Genomic DNA, 21874 nt, shown 5'->3' with positions numbered 1-21874 from the left:
TCAGAACGAAAGTGTTAATTAGAACACTCTTCGGCTGAATAAACTATTATAAGTTCAACAACTAAACTCGTGCCCCACACTATCCCCACGCCTACACCATCTATGATTTGTGCTGATCAGCGTCCTACAAAGTTTGACCATGCATAGAGTTTTTCATTCTGCATTCGTTGAATAATTGAATTGTGCACATATTGAGCCAAGCAGCCAAATACCAGTGTTTATTAATTGGCACTCGAGCCAAATGCAAGATGGACCTTTATAATGAGTAGACTTACATGCGTTGACTCCCTAATTCTCTGGTTCACTCGTCAGTATAGAAGACTGAATAGAGGTGGGTCACACAAAAACGAACACTGAACAGTAAGAGTGACCGAAAATGTTACCTTGAACCTTAAAACTACATTACATAATCCGCCAAATTACGTCACAAAACAGGTGATTATATAATAAACAAATCACAATTTGACCTGTTGATTTACTCATGCGTGAAAACTTTTATTTATTGAGCCATGACCATGACATCTCAAAGTAACGCTAGGTTTTTCCAAAGTCTGTATTCTGTAAAGATTTCTATAGCCTTTTGGTTTGTCCGACTATATCTAGTTTTTTTGGAGTACATCTCAGTTTTTGTTTCTTTATAACAAATAAAATCTAGGTGTTTTGATAAACAAACGTTTTACAAGAGCTTGTATCTAGAAATAATTAAAATTTAGATATTAAAAGACGTGTAAAACATAAGTGACAACATTGTAAATATTTTTAATTGTCTTAAAAAGACCCTGGCGCTCGTCTAGAATCCTACCACAACGAACATTATTTGGGTTAGGGTGCCGGTTAGCGTTTGGGTTTGGGTGAGTCCAGTAATAGTGTTAAACAATATTACTTGACCTACCCACACCCAAACACTAACCGACACCCTAACCCACATATTATGCATTGCTTAATAATCATTTCAACGTTGTGGTAGGATTCTAGACCAGCGCCAAGACCCTTGCTAAAATTAGCTAAATATCTTTGTAGCCCCGCACTCGGTTATATTTTTGAAGGTATTTACACTCTGCCCTCCAATTCAGGAATAAAATCAAGTTTTTTCTTCACTTAAGGCTAGCAGTATTTTAGACATGTTTTAACTGAGGTTTGCCTTATTTTATATCTGTCATATTTCTAAACTAAAGATACTTCTCTTTAAACTTCTATGAAAAATTTTTTTTGCTAGCCAAAATTAGTTTCACTAGATGACTGAAACGTGTAATTTAAAAAAATAGTCTATTAAATCGTTTAAAGAAGGGTCGTTAGTGAATAACATTTTTAAACCATAGCTAAAAAGAGGCTCTGTTAATAAAACATTAGAAGGCAGACTTGTTGTCATATAAATCCAGTCTGTATTTAACGCTGCTTTATGTCAAGGTCTCTGTGTGCAGAACCAATATTTGAGGTGTGCAATTATGTTTTTTTGCACACATTCGGTTGGAAATCCACAATTTTTTTTTTTCAATTTTAAGTCCAATATACCAATTAAGTGTGAACACTAATTTATTTATACCGGGTGTACATTTGAACTACTTCACAGTTTAATTATGAAGATGACAGTTGCAAAAATAATTCAAAACAACATCATTACATGTATTATAGTTTTTTTATGCAAAATATGTTTCCTTGGAATTGTAATCTAGTTTTTTTAAGGTTTTGTTGGCAACCCTTTTTGGTAATAAGTATTAATAAGTTTTCTCTACCAACCAAGAATTTAAACATATTTGAACCTTTATCTATCTATACTTTTTCAAAAACTAAACATGATGTGACTACTCAACGATTGTAGATGGCTATTATTCCTAAAAATATGGAAATTTTTTATGTAAATAACTTTATTCATTATATTCTATATTTATTGTGAACATGCATAATTGTTTAATATATAAATCTGTTATAAGTTTACTTCTTTAGGGTTGTGCGAATGGCATTACATATTCCAGATTTAGTTATAGGCAGATTGGTGCTTTTGAGTATTGCTAATGTCATTAATGGTTTTGAAAACTGTTGTCCACACACACTAAATGGTCTGGAAGGATATTGTCCAACCTCTTCTGAATGTCAGGAATGTGTTATTTCAACAGCTACCAATCAAACTGAGTACAATAAAAACAATAACCTGACTGTTGAAAATTTTAGTCTGAACCGATGGATTGAGTTTTGCTATTTTCCTGCTACAAAAGAATTGGTTCAAAACCATTCATTGTATATTTGTAACACTTCACTGCCAGCTGGACCTGTTAGTTGTTACCCCAAATCAACTGCTGTTATTCAGCTTAAGAACTTTACCAGTTCATGCTCATTGGTAATAACACTTGTGAACTACACTGGAGAAAATCGTTTTTTTGTCCCTGAGTTAGATGTAGAACCACATCTTAAAAAAGGTATATTGTACACTATTTTATTTATTTCAACATAAAATTATGTTTTTTTGGATGTATTTAAGGTTTGAGCTAGAAATTCAAAAAGTGTTTTTAAAACATTTTGACTTCCTTTGTATGTCATAATTTTATAGCAAATACACATTGTTTTTAAGTATTTTTCCTTCTTGGCTTTATTTTGCCCAAACTTCATCTGTGCAAAGAATATTTCAGGAGTTAACAAGGTTATTTTATAGATGGTCCTTGTAAAAAGCAGTTCAATAAAATTTGTGTTCATCATCCCAATTCCCATTTGTCATATGTTGAAACTAGACTGGAGAGTGGAGAAACATTTGGTAACATACAATTGTGGAAAAGGTTTATTTTTCAGTTAAACATACACATGGATATAAAATAACAAAACCAATGTACTTTGGATATAATTCATCAAATTTAATATTTAAATCATATAAATAAATCATAACATTAAAACCTAATTTATAACATACAGAACCTGTCCACCACAAACGGATTCTTCAGCCATCATTATCATTACTATTCTTTCTGTCACAATAACATTGATATTATCTGTTTTGTGTTTACGACACATTGTTAAAAAAGTTCAAACTGCTATTCCTTCAATAGAAAATGATGAACTGTTTTGTAGTCTGGTAAGAAGCAAGTTAATGTATGTTTTTTTAACTAACTACACAGCTGAAATATTTTTTATGTATGGAATTTTCTAAGAAACCATATATTTTGCTTTAAAGTTAGTCACTTTGCACTTTAATATTAAGATATTAACATAGACAACAACCATAAAAGTTAATTCATTTTGTTTCGGGTTTATGATAAAATGTTAAATAAATTAAATTATTTTGAAAGAAAAATACTGCCTTTTTCATGCAGAAAAATACTAAATGACCAAATTTGCAATGTGTCGCATAGCCTAGTGTGGTGCTCCTGCTTTTAATGAAATGGCATTAAAAATAAATGGTGTAATACACAAAGAAATTCCTTCATTTATTACAACCAGTTATATTTTTACTTTTTGTAGAATGAAATGCTAGAGGAACCACCCTCACAGATGCCTGAAAAATGTGAATAATTCAAATCTATCATATGTTTATTAAAACTGAATTGACATATTAGTGAATACTTTAGATAAATTTAAAATAAATAAGTCAAATAAATATTTTTGACCAACTAAAGAATTTGTGAATTGTTACTATTTAACTTATTCATTAATAGGTATAGATTATTTATGTTGGTTTTCTTTTTAACCCATATACGATTTACCAATTTCAAATTTTGTTGTTTTATTTATCTTTTGTAAATTTTACGTCCTTTCTTTATATGCCACTCTTTTATTATGTTTTAAGGTTGCCAGTCATGCTTTTGTTTTTCTACTTTTTTACTGCAAGTTCAAGGGTTTCCTATGATAATACCCATAACATGTAAATTTATTTTTTACTAACTTTGTTTGCAGATTATACTGTAAAATGAATAGGACGGTATACACTTTTAAATTAAGTTTTAATAAAAAATATGTCACCTGTAAATATAAAGGATTATTGGTTTGTACTACTCTTTTGGATTTCTACAAAGACAATACTTGTATCATCAAACAGCACAACATGTCTAGGAAACTTGTTAACTGAAAAGCAAAATCAATGCAAAATTAAACACGATGAGGCTGCTTGCTATGTTGAAAGTGCTCTACTGTATCGCACAACCCAATCCAATTATCTACCCCTCTGGATAGAGTTGTGTTTCTTTCAGGTGCCTCAATATTTTCTTGAAAACAGGCACAAATTTTCCTGCACCATAGATTTGGACTTTGGTCCGGTTTCTTGTTTACCCAAAAAAAGTTTTACATCAGATACCTCACTATCTGCATTTAAACGGAAATGCCACATTTCATTGTTATGGCAGGATTCGCTGAGCTTTCCTACGTCGATCATACTCGACCTTGTTTTAAGTATGTGTATTTTAACAACATAAAGTTCTATCTAGTTTGAACATATAAAATTTAAAATTATATATATCAAATTAAATCTTCAGGCTATCGCAAAGTTTACTTTTGACTTTTACTAAAGTCTTTCGTAATTAGAACACTATATACGGATCTGTTCATAAGTTTAATGGTGAAAATAACGTAAGCGAGGTGTAAGCCACCATGAGCATTTGCCGAAACGTTTGAACAATAAAGCATGTCGCTTTTTATGTCTAGTTGTTATTTTCACTATTAAACTTTCCTAATAATTTTTTTAGATTTCAAATATGTTTTTTGTTTCCCCATAGAGAAATGTGTAAAAGAATTTACGGAGGTTTGGAATAATACAGACTATATATATGCTGCGGATAGATATCTTTTCTCTCAGGATATTGCCTTTAGTAATAGCACATCATGGATGCTAATTGAAAAAGCACAGTAAGTATTGAGATAAGGATTTAGATAATTTGTAGAGTGAGTTATTTCTAAGTAGATTCTACTTAAAGATCCACAGTCTGGAATGTTTGGTCCATTTTTCTCGTAACAGCTGGGTCATTTGGAATCTTGTTAGGACTAGCTTTCTGTGTGTTTCATGTCAAAACAAGAGTTTGTTCTGTTGTTAAAAGAAATCTTTCTCTTGAAAACGATTTGGCAATAAAACAGCTGGTGGGTTTTAATTCTTTTTTCATAATATGTTTTATTTTCTTGAAATAAACTAATGGGTAATGCAAAATTTATTCCAGGACACTATCCTTTCAGATTTGGAAAATTTTTCTAATGATACTGCAAAGTCCCTAGATTCAGATGCTCCTCCGTCAGTTTTAACACAGTAATAAACTGTCTAAATAAACTTTCGTTGATGATACCTTTTTATGTTAAGGTTATGTTTATTATCCTTTAAGTATTTTTTTATCAATTTTTGTCATGACATAACAAGTTTGTGCAACTAGCTAATGCTGAATAACTTTTTGTTATGTATTTCCTAATTTTACACCTGGTCTTATGCTATCAGTACTACACTATTTGGTTAATGCTGAGAAATATTTGCAATCTGATTTATCCACTTTACCTTGTGCCTTTAATCCGTTTTTATTTTCTGCTGCTATTTAGCATTTTGGTACTATTTTACGATGCCTTTTTAAAGTTATATTCTGGTCAGCTTTTAAAATTATTTTTACATTGATGCACTTATTATGCAATATTGCACTGGTCTGCTACCATGGTTACCATCGTTTTTTCCTTTTGGTACACTGCCTACAATGAAGTGTTCGTATTTTGACCTCATATAATAATAATTTAGTGTTTAGCGTATTTTACCTTCGTTTTTTTTATTAAAGATGCTATTCGATTTGTCTTACAACCATGTGACGACGTTACTCTGTAGGCATACGCAATATTCGAACAGTATGTGTCAATGACCAGTTGGACGTTAAACGTATGTATAGATAGTCCTTTTCGTGTGTCGAAAGTCTCTTGTTCGCCTCTGTCTGTTGTTAATCGTCTGGCCCGAATGGCCGTTGTTTGTTGTCAGTTGGTTAATTCTAAAAACAAATTTATATATTTGTTACTCGCATACATCGAAGGGAGATCCCATTTGACGAATGTATATGCAGGTATTATTGCGGTGAAATTATATGTGTCTTGAAAGCATTTCCGACAACAAAATAGACAAACTGTTGTCAGCTTTGATACAACATAGTTTGTCAACATATGTGACTGAAAAATATTTGCTATTCCGCCTATAATATTTACAGTTGGCGGCAATTTCATTTTTTAAATATGGTACTGCGCACGTCGGACTTAGGTTTACGTGGTCTTACCCGAGTCTGACTCCAGCAAAACAAACGAATTCTGTCGAGTCCCGACTCCCCAGCCCTGGTAGAGTTAGCAGTATTTTTCTCCAGTGTCTACCTAAGGGTGTTTCGCATTTTATTCTCGTTTACCTGGTGCTCAGAATATCTATTTGTTGAACGAGTTGCTCCAACGTATTTTGCATCTGTGCTTGTTCCCTCAGATACGTTGTGCAAGAACAAGTTTGTTCGTCCTCGTAACCAAATGTTGTCACCTGCGTTGAAACACTTTATTTAAGGATTGTTGGTTGTGGTGTCCTACCCTTTGGCGCTTTTCACGTTAGCAAATAAAGGTCGTATTTTTTAATTGTGGTTCGATAATATTTAAGTATGGCAACCTTTGAACTATTCGGCCTTTAGTTGCGTGCTGAGTAGGTTTGCTGAATTTCGGTTACTCTTTAGCTTTAAAATAAAAGTTTTACGTACATTTCCCGTGACTGAAGCACTCCTCAGCTTGCCAGTGTATGCAGCAAATACTGTGACGTTGTATGTTGTAGCAGGGTTCAAATCCTCTAATCTAAAATATACATTGAATTTTGTTTTTATCTTATTGTAATGGTATGTTGGTCGAGCTTCTAAAACGTTTGGCAAACCTACAATTCGAGTTCATTGTTGTAGTGTTGAAAACTGACTTTCAATAAAAACCAACAGACTAAGTTAATAAAATAGCGAATAACAAAACTTGACTCGAAATTTGTTCTCACAAGTCTTGTACTTCTTTCTTCCATCATTGTTTAAAATAAATATATTTTAGGCTAGATTGAAAACATCAAAAGACGGCCTTCTTGAACGTGCTTTCATTCTAAATGCCCAGTGTTAGAAACAAGTCGTTTAGAAATGACTTAAGTCCCAGTCTAGTCATTCGTGATATAACTTAAGTTCAAGTCAAGTCTGTTCAAACTAATACTTAGTCCATGCGTCGGTTGCCCAAATCAAATTCCAGTCAAGCCAAATTGAGAGCATGGCAACTTTACGTCAAGCTAATTGTCATAAAACGCTAAACTATTGGAAATGGTGAAATCGTCCGATTATGGGCAATAACTCCAGTAAAGGCATCATAAACAGCAAGCAAATTGGGATAGATTAACTAATTTCATAAAAAAAATGTTTAATGAACAAACTTAATTTTAAGCCAAGTCATTTTGCCCAAGACTCAAGTAAAGCAAGTACGGACAGGGAAATCCAGTACCTTCACTATTCGGCAGACCTGTGGGAACAATCAGCTTAGGGCAAAGAACAAACAACCAAATATAACATGGGTTCATACCAAGTATGCGAGACTTGTGAAAAATAGTGGCTATCAAGGGTGAAAGTCGACTAATTTTCTCGCAGGAACGCATATAAATTTTAACAGGTGACGTCGTAAAATTACGTCATAACGGGACGTCTGAAGCAAAGTAATCTTATATGCAGCTAAAAACCTAGTTGGTATGACGTGTTTTCAAAAAAGTTTGCCGCTGTTTAAAGGTGGGACGGGCAAGGTTTACCGCTATTTAGAGGATCCAAATCAAAAAGCATTAATTATCCTGGTAGCCTATCTTGGTGGCGGAAAGTAACACATTGTAACACTCTAAATTGCGCCACCCACGGACCAACTGGAATCACGTGATTAACATAGCGCATGCGCCTTTCGGTTCATTTTCGCCATTTAAAGTTTGAGCAGGCTACCTGAAGTAGGCTACAAACCAAGTTGTAGACAAAAACATATATTTCAGGTAAGAAAGTAACTTTTTTTAGTTTTTGTAAGTATTGTTTAACCATTTAACTTAGAAATTTGAAAAGCATACAATCTTATTTAGCATTAATTATAGTTTATTGGTGCATACTTTATGAACTAGTCAGTGGTCTGGGCAAGTGGTGAACGAAGGTAATTATTGACTGACATGGGCCTGGGTCGGTTGTAACAAAATTTACGGGGTTGGTTGTAACATTTTAAAGGTGCTACACCAGCAAGAGCTGCCAACGATGTAAAACCAGGAAAATCTATTCGCCATTGTCTAGATTTCGCAAAGCAAAACAGAAGCTAGAAGAAATACAAGTACAGTCATCCCGCAAGATTTGGGAAGAAAATGGTAACGCCGGAGCGGATTGGTTTACTGCATGGGTAAATCAAATGAAATTCAACGCTATCAATTGCAAAATGCACAAGGAGTCTGTCAAGGGCTAGGCCCTACGAGTTTTCACAAACACCACGTCGGTGTGTTTATCTCCACACTAGATGCCGTTATATCTACTTTTTTGAAAGGCCATAACTTTTGCTGTGGACAAGATATTTTTATAGAACCTACTGCAACTTATTGCTAAAAGATTGTATTTTCATATGGCGAAGGTTTTTTTTCATTCATTCGAAAGATAAACCAGCCATTAGATAATATGTCAAAATTGTATCAACACGCCCCGGTCTCCCCTATGTATATTTTAAATTTTTAACCATATCATTCTACTGTTGTTACGGCATTTGTGATGCTGTGGCCCACAGACGAATACACTAATTTAATGAGCTTTGGATTGAGCTTACATTAGAAAGGTTCTAGTCACTCCTTGAACAGTAATTGGAATGCTTCCCTCGGTGAAGTATGTGACGACATATCCCAGAGGCGTAACACGACCGGTAGGTCTTCCCCAGCTGACACGCATCCTCTCGCTAGAGACGTCACTGAACTCAAGCGGGCCTATCGGCGGTAAAGCGAGGGTTGTTGCGGTGCGCGTGGAGAAGTCTGATAGAACGTTGTCGCCGTAAACAGCTGCCATTTGAACCTTGTAGGTAGTGGCTGATCGCAGTTTCCTGTAATATTAGGATTTATGTTAACTATCAAATACAGTGCACATTGGTGATTGACTAAAATATACGAATCGGAACGAATTGACAAATCGTCATTAAAATCGACCTTCTAATTCCGTTAACCCTTTTGCAGTTGCAAACCCTTTTTCGTTATAAGAAACTCACGCAGCCCGACATGGTAACAACTAGTAAGAAATATTTTTTTAAACCCAAATTTTATTATAATGTATAACTCTGCATTGTCGCGCGTTCAGACAAAACCGTTTAAATAAATCTAGTCATGATAGAAAGCCGAATGGTAACTGCACAAACCTATACCACAGGTCCATGAACCTCTTAGGGGTCCCGAGCTAGTTTTAAGGAGTCCATGAAGGTCTAATTAAAACGTTACGGTATATTTAACAAGTAATCAATTTTTCGAATAGAAGAGTTTAAATAAAAACTAAACGGTTTTGACTGAATGCATTTCGACTTAATTTCACTTTCACATTATTTGAACCAAAATCAGCAGATTTCTGAGTTTATTTGTATTTTGACGTCAATGTATGACGTCATCTCTAGAAAATGTCATGCCTACTGTGGTACACGCAAAGCAAAAACACAATATAGGGGTCCGCGATGAAATAAGTTAAAGAACCCCTGCAATACCGTGTCTGACAGTCATGTTTCAACAGCAGTAGCCTACTTTGCCAATGCGTGCTTCGTTACTTATACTAGTAAGTTTTAAACTTTTCTTGTTTTGGGATGTTAAGTTTTTTGTTACACGCGGTTTACCCCCAGGTAAGTTTTTTCCAAACTCCTTGGTTTCACCTCACGATTCTATTTTGGTACAATCGAAGACTATGCTCTTGAGGTCATATTTCTAGAACAAGGGGTTCCCAAAAACTTTTTGTTTTAACCCCAAAAAATATTTTTACCAAGTTCGAGACAAAATATTGCAAGACAATTGTAGAGCTGAAAGTAAAATTGGAAGCAGCTATGTCCTAAATTTTATTTTGTGTAATACCCAAAAATATTTAGATTTCGCAACTTAAAATTAACGGTACAGCGAGTCAGCGACCCACATCTGGGTTGCGACCCATTATTTGCGCGACCCATGATCTAGATCTAAAAGACGAATACAGTTAAATTCAAGTCTACTTTAAACTATAGGTTTCGTTTTTATACCTTATTGAGTAGTTATGCTGATTGCGGGGCACCGTAAATTCCACAATCAAATTAGGTCTTGAGGAAGTAACGGCATTCACCAAATAATGTAATACATGCGGCACTTTTGATGGCGTCCACGAAATGTTGATTGTTTTGGCGCCTATTTCGTCAACCTGTCAGTGAATAAAATCTCCCTGTGAGCAATGGCCATATTTTTTGGTAAAGTTTTTTAAACAAATGTACCCGCATTAAAATGTTGTCAGCTAGTGTAGTTTCCCGTTTAAAGATGGCTGCTGATTCTTTGCCGTTCATGACAACTTTGAGATTGACTTCGTATTCGGTCGACGGCAGAAGATATTCCAGTAAAAATCTGTATACGTCATAATTGACAGTTTACTTTGTTCTATGATACATTCGTACAAGAACAAAGTTGAGCTGCCAGTAATCTTTTAAGGTGAAATTTATGTTTTTTGTGCTAATTGGTAGACCTGCAATCGTCAGGCATTCAATACAGCAATTCTAATCACAAAGCCGTTCGTTATCAAAGCTTTCGTTTAACATTTCTATACGCACCTAACGTTGTCCAGTGTTCTTCAAGGACCTCAGTGATAGTTAATAGCAACAACAAATTTATATTTTAACTTGACATACCCGAGAATATTATTTATATTATAGTTATATGTCCAACAACAGAATGGTGTATATCCACAAAAATATAAAAACATAAAACCTATAACCAATACCATGCCGTGTTTATTTCTAAGTTTTTTCGCTTATTGCATTGCCTTAGAAAATGCAAATGTGATTATTGCGAAGAAACTGATTTAGTTTTAAATGTATGCTTGGTTTGTCTTAGCTTTAATTGTTTGTCATAGTTTAGACCCGTGCTTATAGCCATGGATCATTGCCAGGTGTGCCGCGGGCTACAGGATAAAATATCTTTAAATACAAAACATCTGTGAATGACTAGGCCTATAAAACAGAGAAGAGAAGTGCCGGTAAAACCACCCAAAACTGGGGGCTTTTTTTGGTTTTGGAGGTATACAGATTAGAAAAATTATTGGCTTAGACTAGACACTTAGACTGAGTATAGTGAAAACATTTTTTCAGAGAAACTCTATACTTATATTGATGCTAAGCATAAATAGTCCTATTAGAGCTGTTTTTTAAAAACTTTGGCAGTTCTAAAACACTCGACTAATACGATATATAGGGGTAAGAACAACTTAGTAAAACCGCCGATTTTATATAAACATTGTGGATGTTTTAGCTCTCTTTAAGAAACCACTTTTGGGGGGGTATATTGAATAAAGTCACTGGACTGTTAGATATTCCACCAAAACTGAGGGTTGCCCAACAACATATAAGAGCTAAAAATGAAGGAGATTGTTTTTAACTAAAAACTTTTAGTTGCAATTTGTTAAAAAAATCGTATCTGTTTACATTTATTGTCTCGCTATTATTCAAGAAAGCACTCACGATGTTTTGTTTGCCGCCACTTGGATTTTCTTATTGTGACCTAAACTTGAATCATATGACAAAATGTAGTAATCAATGTCGTCATAAAGTGTGGGAGCAATCCATCTCACAAGCAAAGTGTGCGCAGACCGCTATGAATAACACAAGTGTTAAACAGGTTAGCATATAAGACAGGGGTGTCCAACGAGCGGCACGCGTGCCAAATGTGGCACGCGACCTAAGCTCAATTTGTTATTCAGCCAATCGTCAGAAAATACTAAGTTTGTTATACAGCCAATTGCCATTGTTTATTCACAATATAAAACGATCGCGGCAATCACGACAACCTACAATTACTCTTGATATAGTAACATTATACTGTGTGGAGGGGAACACACAATAAGACCTAAAAAGCAAAAATATCTAAAGCAGAAAAATCTATAAAACCATAGTATTAAGACCAACGACATAATATAGCCAATTACGCAGTAATATCCCGTACAGCATAAGATCAAAATCGTCGGAATAAGACCTAAATCTGTCGGAATAAGGTCTAAATTCATCAGAATAAGGCCTAAATTCATCAGCATAAAGCCTAAATTCGTCGGAATTAGTCCTAAATTCATCGGAATAAAGACTAAGTTCATCGGAATAAGGCCTAAATTCATTGGAATAAAGCCTAAATTTATTGGAATAAAGCCTAAATTCATCGGAATAAGGCCTAAATTCATCGGAATAAGGCCCGAATTCATCGGAAGAAAACCTAAATGGCCATAATAACGCCAGAACCTGTGGGTAGAGGGTATGGGACGAACGGGGGCCATCGGTCTGGCATCGGCCGTTTTGGTGCCAAGGTTTGGACGTCATAGTTTGACCGGCGCCGTCAGGGCGTCGCTGTTTTGGCAACGGATTTTCGGTCCTGTTTGGGGTTATTGGTGGGTAATGGGTGGGGTTAGAAAATGGATTAGTGTTGAAATTATTTGGGGAGTTAGTGATGTACTTAGGGGTGGGGTTTGGGGTTAGTTAAAGTGTTGTTTAGGCCTGATTCTGACCTTTTAGGTCTTATTCCGACGGATTTATGACTTATTCCGATTTAGACGGTAGCAATACCATTAGGTAGTAGTCCTATTTTGGCCTTATTCCGAATTGTGTTTTATTCTGACGTTGGTGTTGTTCTTATCTCGGTCTTATGGCTGGAGTCCGTGTGGAGGCTTGCATTTAAATAATATTATATAGCTTGGTGTATAGAAACAAAAGTCAGCTCACCGAGAGACACTTTGATGTAGTGATGCGCATTTCTACTAGACAGTTTCTTTTAAGTTTAAATAAACGTTCTTATTTTTGGTAAAAAGCGCCTTTATGGTTAAAAAGAATTGGTTCGGTTACGAAACTTTGGCACGGGAAGAAGTTATAAGATAAAAATTTGCACGCCGGCATGTTTGAGTTGGACACCCCTGATATAAGATATAGTTGCGCATCACTTAGAAATCTACACTTACGTTGAACAGTTCCAAACCAATGGGTGGCGGTGTTAGCGTGGCATCTATCGTTTTGATTGAAGCACTTGCTAATGTCCTGTCAAAACAGTAACCAACACAGGTTTTCAATAAGCTTGTCAAACAAATGGGAATTAATTACTTCACTTACTTGTAGATTGTCCGCACGCTGATAATGTATTGAGTGGCTGGAGTTAAGTTCTCGCAACGGAACGTAAAGTGCGATGCCAACTGCAAAAGCATTTATGCAAATATACTGCAAAATATATTTACTTTTAGATTGACCACCTGTTGTGGATGTGATCAAGTATACCATCTTAATAAACAACACGTGTTTTCTTTACAACTAAACAAGTATTAAAGACTTTTTAAGCTAGCATTTTCAGTCTTTGAAATTGTGTTTATAGGCCTATCATATATATTTGTCTGCAGCAATATTACTGTAAAGCTATTTTATTGTTACTCTTAGAATGTAGAAAATTATATGTTAAAAATTTGCAACGGTAGCCTACTTGATAGGCACTAAATGCCAAACAAGCCGGATTTGCGGAAAAGGAAGCCAATAAAAAAATTGTTGTGAGCCTAAGGTCACCTCAGAAATGGTGGCGTTTACTAAAATTCGCCTTCTCCCCTCTTCAGTTACGCATTCTGCTTCGTATCCGTCGGCAGCTCCAGGGGAAGGCTGGAAGCTGCCAAAAATGTATGTGAAACCTCTTTCAAGAACGTTGAGTTGAGTCGGCGGGGCTGGCTCTGTTGGGTTCGACGCGGTCAGACGTTTTGTTACAAACACGACAAAAAATGCTGGGTTAAGCAACACTACAGGCGTGGGTTTAAAAATTGTTTACGAAAGTTTATACGACATTTGATGGCGTTATTTATAGGAAATATAGAGATAAAACATATACTCTAAACATAACTTACTTGTAATTCCAAACGACAATCCCTTCAGGCTTGAAATATGCTTTCCAAATTCATATGCATGACCTAGAACCTCGACCAGGTACAAAGTGGAAGGGCGAAGTCGCTCGATTATATGCGACCTCTTATCGCCGCCTGTTTCAGCAGTCTAAAGGTGATTTGGCACTTCAGTTTATTATGGACCAAACTATTTGATATATAACTACTATAATAAATAAGCTGTTGCTACCAGGCATTGTATTCTAAAAATAAGTTCTTCTGGTATATATACCAGAAAAAGAAACTTATTTTAAGGTACTATAATGTATCCAACCACAATATAAGAGAACTAATGATTTTATAATAAAGATAATACTTTTTCCAGGTGTCGTTGGCCATTAGGAAACACCAAAATAGTCCAGGAGTCAACAGGGAGATTAACAGCCTGCCACTCAACGGTTAGCGTTGACAACGAAGTGTTCGTAACTTCCACCTGTGGAGCCGTTAACGATTCTGGAAAAGAAAAATTTACAGAAATTCTGGACCCAGTATGTATTTATAGTTTTATGTGATACACCGTTTCGCATTCTGTAACAATAAGAAATGTTGTTTTGCAAATATGACTTTACCAAAATTGAAATAACATGGTGGAAGGAACTGGCAAATGTCGTGTAAGCCGTGTTGTTCGCCATAATTTGCCTTAACGACAATAAACTATATTATTTGCAGTTGTAAACATACTTTTTTACAAATCATGTTTACTGAGATAAAACAGTAGTTAGGATGCTTTCATTGGTTTGGCCAATATTTCAGCTTATATTTGAAACTTTGACCGACTTACTGGTTGCACCGAAAGCACTTCCTTGTGGGCTGTGAATTAAATCACCAGTGGACATCACGTTACCAATAACGCGGACATGATATCCCGTGGAAGGTCGGAGGTCACCAAATATAACACCTTTCTCGTCCCCAGGCACTTCAATGGTCTTTAGCAGAAACAAAAAAATATATTCACAATGCTTTTTGCTTCGGGCGCGTTGCTTGCAGCAAACGATGTTACAACCAAAAACACTTTACTATTCTTAGATCAGTCGTTTTATCGTTAAATCAATGAAAAATTCCCACAATATTACTTTATTTCAAGTTCGATCATGTAACCCACCTGTTCCGTTCCATATTCTTCTGATTCTACAACGGCAGTCCAGGTATCCACAGGATAGTTTAAGTCCTCCCATTTAGCATGAACGGTAGTAAATGTTGTGTTGACAATGCTAACATTCGGTGTCATTAATGAGTCTGACAAGTAAAATCTATCCATAAATCCGAGGAAGATTTTATGAAAATATTTTAAATTTTTAACTAATATGTCATATATATTACAATGAAACATTTAGTGTGACAAAGCAGAGACCAACGCGGAATAAATTGCGTGCTACAAAAACTATATTTTGGCTGATCATTATTGAGATGATAGTATAGGCCTACCCAAGTAACGTAAATAATATAGCTTTGCTTGCTTATGTAGGAATGAATATTGTAATAATTCAAACAACTAGATATTTTAGTTTGTTCTTGATTTCACTTTCAGAAAACTTCTTTGGTTTAAAGTTTAAACTTTTTTGTAACAAAAATTGTCTCAGCGATTTCATGTTAAGCCTTTGGTAAGTTCACGTTAATACAAATTGACTATTGGATCGTTTTCAAAAGATTGTATTATTATCTTTACGCACATGTTTTGCGATTCTGACAAGGCTAACTGTTTTTCTATTTAAATAAAGATAGAGGTATTATGCGGTTAGACAAGTTTATGGTCAAACCATTCTTACCGGTTATATCTTCATCCATTCCATTTTTTCCTCTAAGTTCACCATAAAGGGGAGTCACTCTAACGACGTAGGGTGTTCCGGGGTCCAGGTTGTAAAAGACCAACTTATTGGTTTCGTTATTTACTTCCCTTACTGTAACCTAAATGTATTACGTGCCGTTCAGATGGATATTATTATGGGTGTTTTTATGAAGCCTATACGTTGGTCAAACTAACCCTGTGTATTTGTACCTTTATCGACCAATAGACCTATATTTACCCCTCTTTAATTACCTGAAAATTAAACGACAGAAAAACGTCTTTAGTACTTGCTGCCTGGTAGAGCTGGCAGCAGTAATAAGTACAGGTACTTTCAGAACTTACTTCTGGCGTTGTCCCGATTTCGCCTGAATTAGGGTCCTGCTTTTGTTGGCAGCTGATCTCGTACCCGGTAAGTCCGTCTCCGCCCGCCGGTTCCCAGTTCGCTGTCAATGATGTCAAGGTTGCGTTGCTCAACGTCACAACCGTATCGCCCATTTGCACTGAGCGCAACGGGTTAGTTTAAGAAAAAAGTAAATATTTGTATGTTACATTTTATCGCGCTGCTTCGTACCGTAACATACCACAATATTGTTATTTTTTTCACATACACAGATTGTTTTTTGCCCGATTAACAAACTTACAAGTTGTGAAGTTTCCGTGGGCGGCAGGTGAAAAATCAGTCCGAGTCACCGCCGATACTGAGACGTTATATTTCACGAAAGGATCCAAATCAACGAGATCGGCTGTTCGATTTTCTGCGAAATAAAGCAACACCATTATTGAAATTGCTTTACCGTAATCAATTGAAACAATTCTAATACGAAGAGGCCAAAATATGCACAAACAAAGTGACTTACCAACTCTTATTAGAGTGTTTTCTCCAACACCGTCCGCTCTGGTGAACACCAGGACATATCGGTCGACGTAGCGTTCATCGAAATCTCCGATATCCCATTTTGCTCGTGCGCTTGTGTGAGTGATACAAGAGAAGCGGAGATTGCTGGGAGTCGGCAAAGGAAGTGCTGGTAAAATTGAAAATTTAGATAAGGCAAAATGTTGTTCAATAATTAGTAGTTGACCGTTTGACCCAGCTTCTTTTTATGCTCACTAAAACAAACATTTTGCATAGAACGCAAAGAAGGAGTAATGTGTATGCGAATTGTTTTAAGAGTAACTGTTTTTTGGTCACTTCCTATATTTATTTTTTCGGCAGTAAGACCAAGCAAACTGCTAAAATTTGCCATAACTTTGGTTTGTAATTACAACGCATGCCCGAATTCTGACAAATGTTAGCTTATTTGTAATATTTAGGGCTCGTCAAAAAGCTGGATATTCGAACAAACTGTTTTGTTTCCAATATTTCGCCGACTTACCCACGCAGTTAAGATCGCTGTCGTCTAGTTCCATGTTGTTGGGGCATCCGCAAACAAATCTTTCGGGTGCAACAATACTGCATTTGTGAGAGCAGGGATCGGAAAGACACGGGTTAGTTTCTGTTGAATACAGCGCACTTAAAGAAATTGTGATAGCAATACTATGAAAACGCGTCATTTACAAGCAATAGAAACGGTTAAATGCGGATCCTATGTATAACTGTCAATGTTCTATTTTAAAGTGCAAAATAAATTGAAGTAAGCTACCTGTGCAAGTGAAGCCATCATCCTCCAATTGGAAACCTGGGTGGCAGTCGCATCTGTACGACTCAACGGTGTTGATGCAAACTTGGTCGCAATTGTCGACGCCACTAAGGCATTCATCAAAATCTGGAGCAGAATTGTTAACCAACTATACGAACGTAGAATTGTAGATGATTTTCATAAAACTAGTAAACAGCGGTTTAAATTCATAATAGCATTTTTCTTTGATCAAATAGATTGATAACTTTGTTTATTTAAAACTAATGTTTTTTTTTCTTACATATGTTAAAATTAACTGGACAAAAGTGTACCCTACCAACGCAGGTTATGTTATCTGATTCAAGCTTCATTGATTCTGGGCATGAGCATTGGAAGCGTCCCGGTGCAGTAGAGTTGCAAAAGTGAGAGCAAGGTTGAGATCGACATGGGTTTTCCTCTGAAACGAAACGATGATTTGTGTGTTGTGTCCTTGGCGTGTAGTAAACAAGACAATATGTTACAAAAAATCGTTTTATTGTACCTTTTTATATTTGCAATGAATTAAAAAGTAACTGCTTTATGCTAGCGAGTTTTGCTATCAAATGTTAATAAAGCGGTTGAAAAATAAACCTAAGCAAGTCCTTGCGTCTGACAGCAGCGTGAAGCCTGTGTTGCATCTGCACAAATACGATCCGATGGTGTTTTGGCAGATTTGGCTGCAGGAGTGGTTTCCGTTGGCGCATTCATCGACGTCTGAAAACACGACAAGCAAAATGCTATAAGAAAAATCAAGAAAGTAAAAAAATATATATATATTTATATTGTTGCCAGATGTGTATATGGTTGTCTAAGCTAAATATGCCTAAGTTGATATGACACTTGTCATACGTGGCGTACCATGATTAGGCTGCAACACAAGTGGTGCAATAATATAACCCGTTAATATGGAAATTATATTAATGAATAAACATCGTATTTGCCTTAACATAACATGGTGGTTTAGTGCAAAGTTCTGCTGAGTAACGTTATCAATAAAAAAATGATGCGCTCACCGCAAATGATCTTGTCATGCAGCTTTAAGTCTACCGTGTGAATCGCATCGAAGTTGCCAACGTGGAACTTGTGCGAGGCTTTTGGCATGGACGCCATTTCCGTCAATTCCTGGTCGTTGGCCCTCCGGCCGACCCCGATGGAGTAGATTTCAACGCCAGCAGCCTAAATAAGAATTACCATAAGCCGTCCATAACTGATCGCTGTAAATATATCATAAGTAGCGCCAAAGATTGCCTCTGTCTAAGACATGTCTATAAATGTTGCAACGTTTCATGTTCGATTAAAAACAGTTGACATTGCAATAAACAGTGAAAGGCAACCCCATGGTTATTTCCTTACTTTCGCTTTTCGCTGCCACTCGGTCACGGTTCCGCGACCGTAATCCTGTGATCGGCCATCCGTGATAATCATGACTATTGTATCAACCAGCGGGTTGTTCAGCCTTGCTCCGTGCTCCAAGGTCATTGCTTTTGTGACAAGGTACTTCAAGGCATCGCCCGTCATTGTCCCTTTCATATTAAACGTATTAACAGGATTTGCACCTGGGGTTCTAAATGTTTTACATAGGCACAAAAAAATTGCTCAGGTTGTTGTTGGATACTAGTTTCCTGTTTCGTGTTTAGCATTATTGACTTAATTTTCAATGGAATTGACATGTTTGTTATAGAATTATCGCAATCATAGGCGGATCCAGGATTTTTGTTTGGAAATATAGCATGAAAATATTGTTTCTAAATAACATCACAAAATTCGTTAAAAATTGACACCACAAGTTAGGTACGTCACATTAAAACATGAGGTATTATTTATATTATTAAAAAGACGGAAAACACTCGGGTGTATCTGAACATGGCTTTACTTTCGTATTAGTGGGGTTCGATGAAAAGAACGGCGCCCTCGCCATAAACACATTTTACCAAAATAAGGTAAGATATACTATTAGAATAAGTTAGATTCTCCCGAAGCGCGAAAATGTTTTCCATTTACGTACTTAAAATAGGCAAAAATACAGTTTGGGGGCGTTTTTCCTCGATCCGCATAGGATCTGTTTTTTGTAATTAAGGGATATGCGTCAATTAAAGCCGTATACCCTTTTCCATGTAATTGATTTTATCAATGGCTTCCATAAGGCTGTCTTTGTCTTGATAATCCTTCAGCTTTATTTCCTCGCGCACTATGCTTCCATATTGAATCTTTAGAAAAACAAATATATTACTGTAAAGTTAAAGCTATATTCACTTTTATGTCCTTGCTTAACAAAGGCCTTTATTTTATATAAGCATTATCAAAGCCACCACGTCATGAGTCATGACTAAGGCGATTATTTTTTGACCTAAAAACTAAAAAAATTTAGACCTAAAAAATTGAAATTTTGACAAATTCTGACCTAAAAATATATTTTTTGGACAAAGTTTTGACCTATTAGAAATACATTGAATTAGACAACATACTGTTAGTAGAAACGTATTATGACCCCCTAAAACTTGATAAGTTTGATTAAGGCTTGCTTCAATCAAGAGGTGTTGCCAATCACGGGCGTATAATATAATTTTAAATGAATTTAAAAACGTATTTTACACCAAAAAATTACACCTAAATACACACCAAGCCAATTTGTACGTGATCCGGTCCGATCTGTTCAAATATGGTTGTAAAGTTCTTCACATAAGCTTTTATTTTTCTAAAATTTTTCGGGCGCACGCTTCTAGAACCGTCCAATATAAATATGACGTCAAGTGGCTGGTTTCGGCAAGTTACTGAAAAGTTGAAAAAGCAATTTACAATAAAGTAGCTTGAATTACAGATTTTTTTTAAATAGTTTAGGTTTGCTAAATCAATTAAAATCACTCTTCGTTGAGTATCTCATTTTCCTTTGTTTGTCTTAAATCAGTCTCCTTATATTCAGTATTTGAAAAACTATTACACAATAACCAGCTTAACATATCATATAATATTTAAAAAATGGAATATCATCCTGCATTATTTGGCAGCTAAAAGTCTGTGAAAATAACTTCTATGTTTACGAAGTTCAAACAAAAAGTGTTTCAAGACTATCGAACGATTTTTTTCATAGTCATAGATTTACGACGTAGGCAAGTTAGCTGTTTTCTTCGACTATTTGAGGCAAACCCTACCTTGACTGTCCGCAAGAGTTGCTATAGCTATGAGCACACAACAGAAAGACAAGATGGCCGAACACCTCAACGGCAACTTCAACATGTCGAGTGATTTCTCAAAAGACTTTGACAACAGAAAACTTTTGGAGTTTTTTGTACCTATGCAGTCTAAAAAAAAATACATAAAGATTGGCGTATAGGATGTCCCTTGACCAACAATACGTTCTCCTAAAAGTCTCTCACTGCGACCTGGTACAACTTTTCAGTTTAACGTCTGTGTAGACTTTAAACCGAGACAAACAGTAAATAGGTCGAGATAAACAATAATGAAAGCTTTCTAATTCACAGGTGTTTAAAAGGCCTAAAGTTCCCTCTACTCGTTCACCCAGAATTTTCGCAAACAAATTTAGGCAGAAAGTTGTAGGTCCGAAATCGCGTGATCCTAGTTTGTACGACTTTAAAAGTTTCGCCTGAAATATTTAGTATGGCCACCGCCCCCCCGCCCTTACGAAGGCTTTCGGCTGTCGTCACATAAGCCTAAAGCGTTCTGCTAATTCTCAAACTCTGGCAAGTATTCCGAAGTCTGGCTGCCCCTCCGTCTTTGTTTTATAGATGGGCAAAAATTTAGCAATATTGGGTACTCCTATATGTGCGTGCTATTAAAGGCTTTTTAAACACACTCAAATACAGTCAACAAGTGTGGTAAAAAAGTTAACGCATTACACCTTCTACAGACATCTGAGTAGTTTTGCGGCTATCAGACTGTGCTAGTTTAGTTTTGTATCCTAAATCTCAGGGTTTTGCTTCAAGCCCTTGAACACACACGGCCCGTCGCAATGACGTGTGTGGAGGCATTATAATAGATGCTCGCGTCATCGCAAAAAACAGCGCCTTGTCGTGTTTGGAGGATTTGGTATCACTTCACTCTACGAAAAAATATACTCACTGTATAGCAACGTACATGGGAAACTTTAATGTACTGTTCAAATTGTGTAAGCATGATCCACAATTGTAGTATAGTGGTTTCTATGGGAAACAAAATGAAAGTGAGTTTCGAAACAGAGACCATCAGCATACGCTGCCAGAAGTTGTCGAATCACACTACTACAGACATGATACGCCAACAGTCTGAGTTTGGGGTATGTTTAAATACGAAGTAAGCCCAACATTACCAGTTTGTGATCTTGAATGGTTTTAATAATGGGATTTACTGGGGCCAATTTA

General features: G+C 35.9%; 1 protein-coding gene and 1 long non-coding RNA gene across 2 annotated transcripts; one reads left to right on the top strand and one right to left on the bottom strand.

Moving 5' to 3' along the window:
- The first annotated feature begins 1399 nt into the window (after positions 1-1399).
- On the top strand, positions 1400-3864 carry LOC146148141 (uncharacterized). The gene is made up of 4 exons (XR_014494797.1): positions 1400-2414; positions 2648-2768; positions 2902-3061; positions 3448-3864. It is a non-coding gene; the product is annotated as an uncharacterized LOC146148141 (long non-coding RNA).
- Positions 3865-5689: 1825 nt separating this feature from the next.
- On the bottom strand, positions 5690-20814 carry LOC146148140 (collagen alpha-1(XII) chain-like). Its single transcript, XM_083386904.1, has 27 exons — positions 20669-20814; positions 20139-20290; positions 19624-19726; positions 18873-19042; positions 18533-18695; positions 18111-18233; positions 17818-17937; positions 17505-17627; positions 17238-17357; positions 16722-16886; positions 16506-16619; positions 16207-16364; positions 15845-15983; positions 15181-15314; positions 14860-15004; positions 14395-14531; positions 14043-14187; positions 13714-13871; positions 13273-13352; positions 13125-13200; positions 11647-11777; positions 10411-10537; positions 10186-10340; positions 8755-9021; positions 6663-6753; positions 6330-6451; positions 5690-5927 (listed from the first exon to the last, which is right to left on the bottom strand). Exons 1-27 carry the CDS (start codon positions 20751-20753, stop codon positions 5816-5818), a joined length of 3615 nt encoding a protein of 1204 aa, XP_083243030.1. The 5' UTR covers positions 20754-20814; the 3' UTR covers positions 5690-5815.
- Between the last annotated feature and the right edge of the window lie 1060 nt (positions 20815-21874).

This window comes from Ascidiella aspersa, chromosome 4 (assembly GCF_963924565.1).
Source record: "Ascidiella aspersa chromosome 4, kaAscAspe10.2, whole genome shotgun sequence".
Classification (NCBI taxonomy): Eukaryota; Metazoa; Chordata; class Ascidiacea; order Phlebobranchia; family Ascidiidae; genus Ascidiella; species Ascidiella aspersa.
This window is presented reverse-complemented; position numbering and strand designations above follow the sequence as displayed.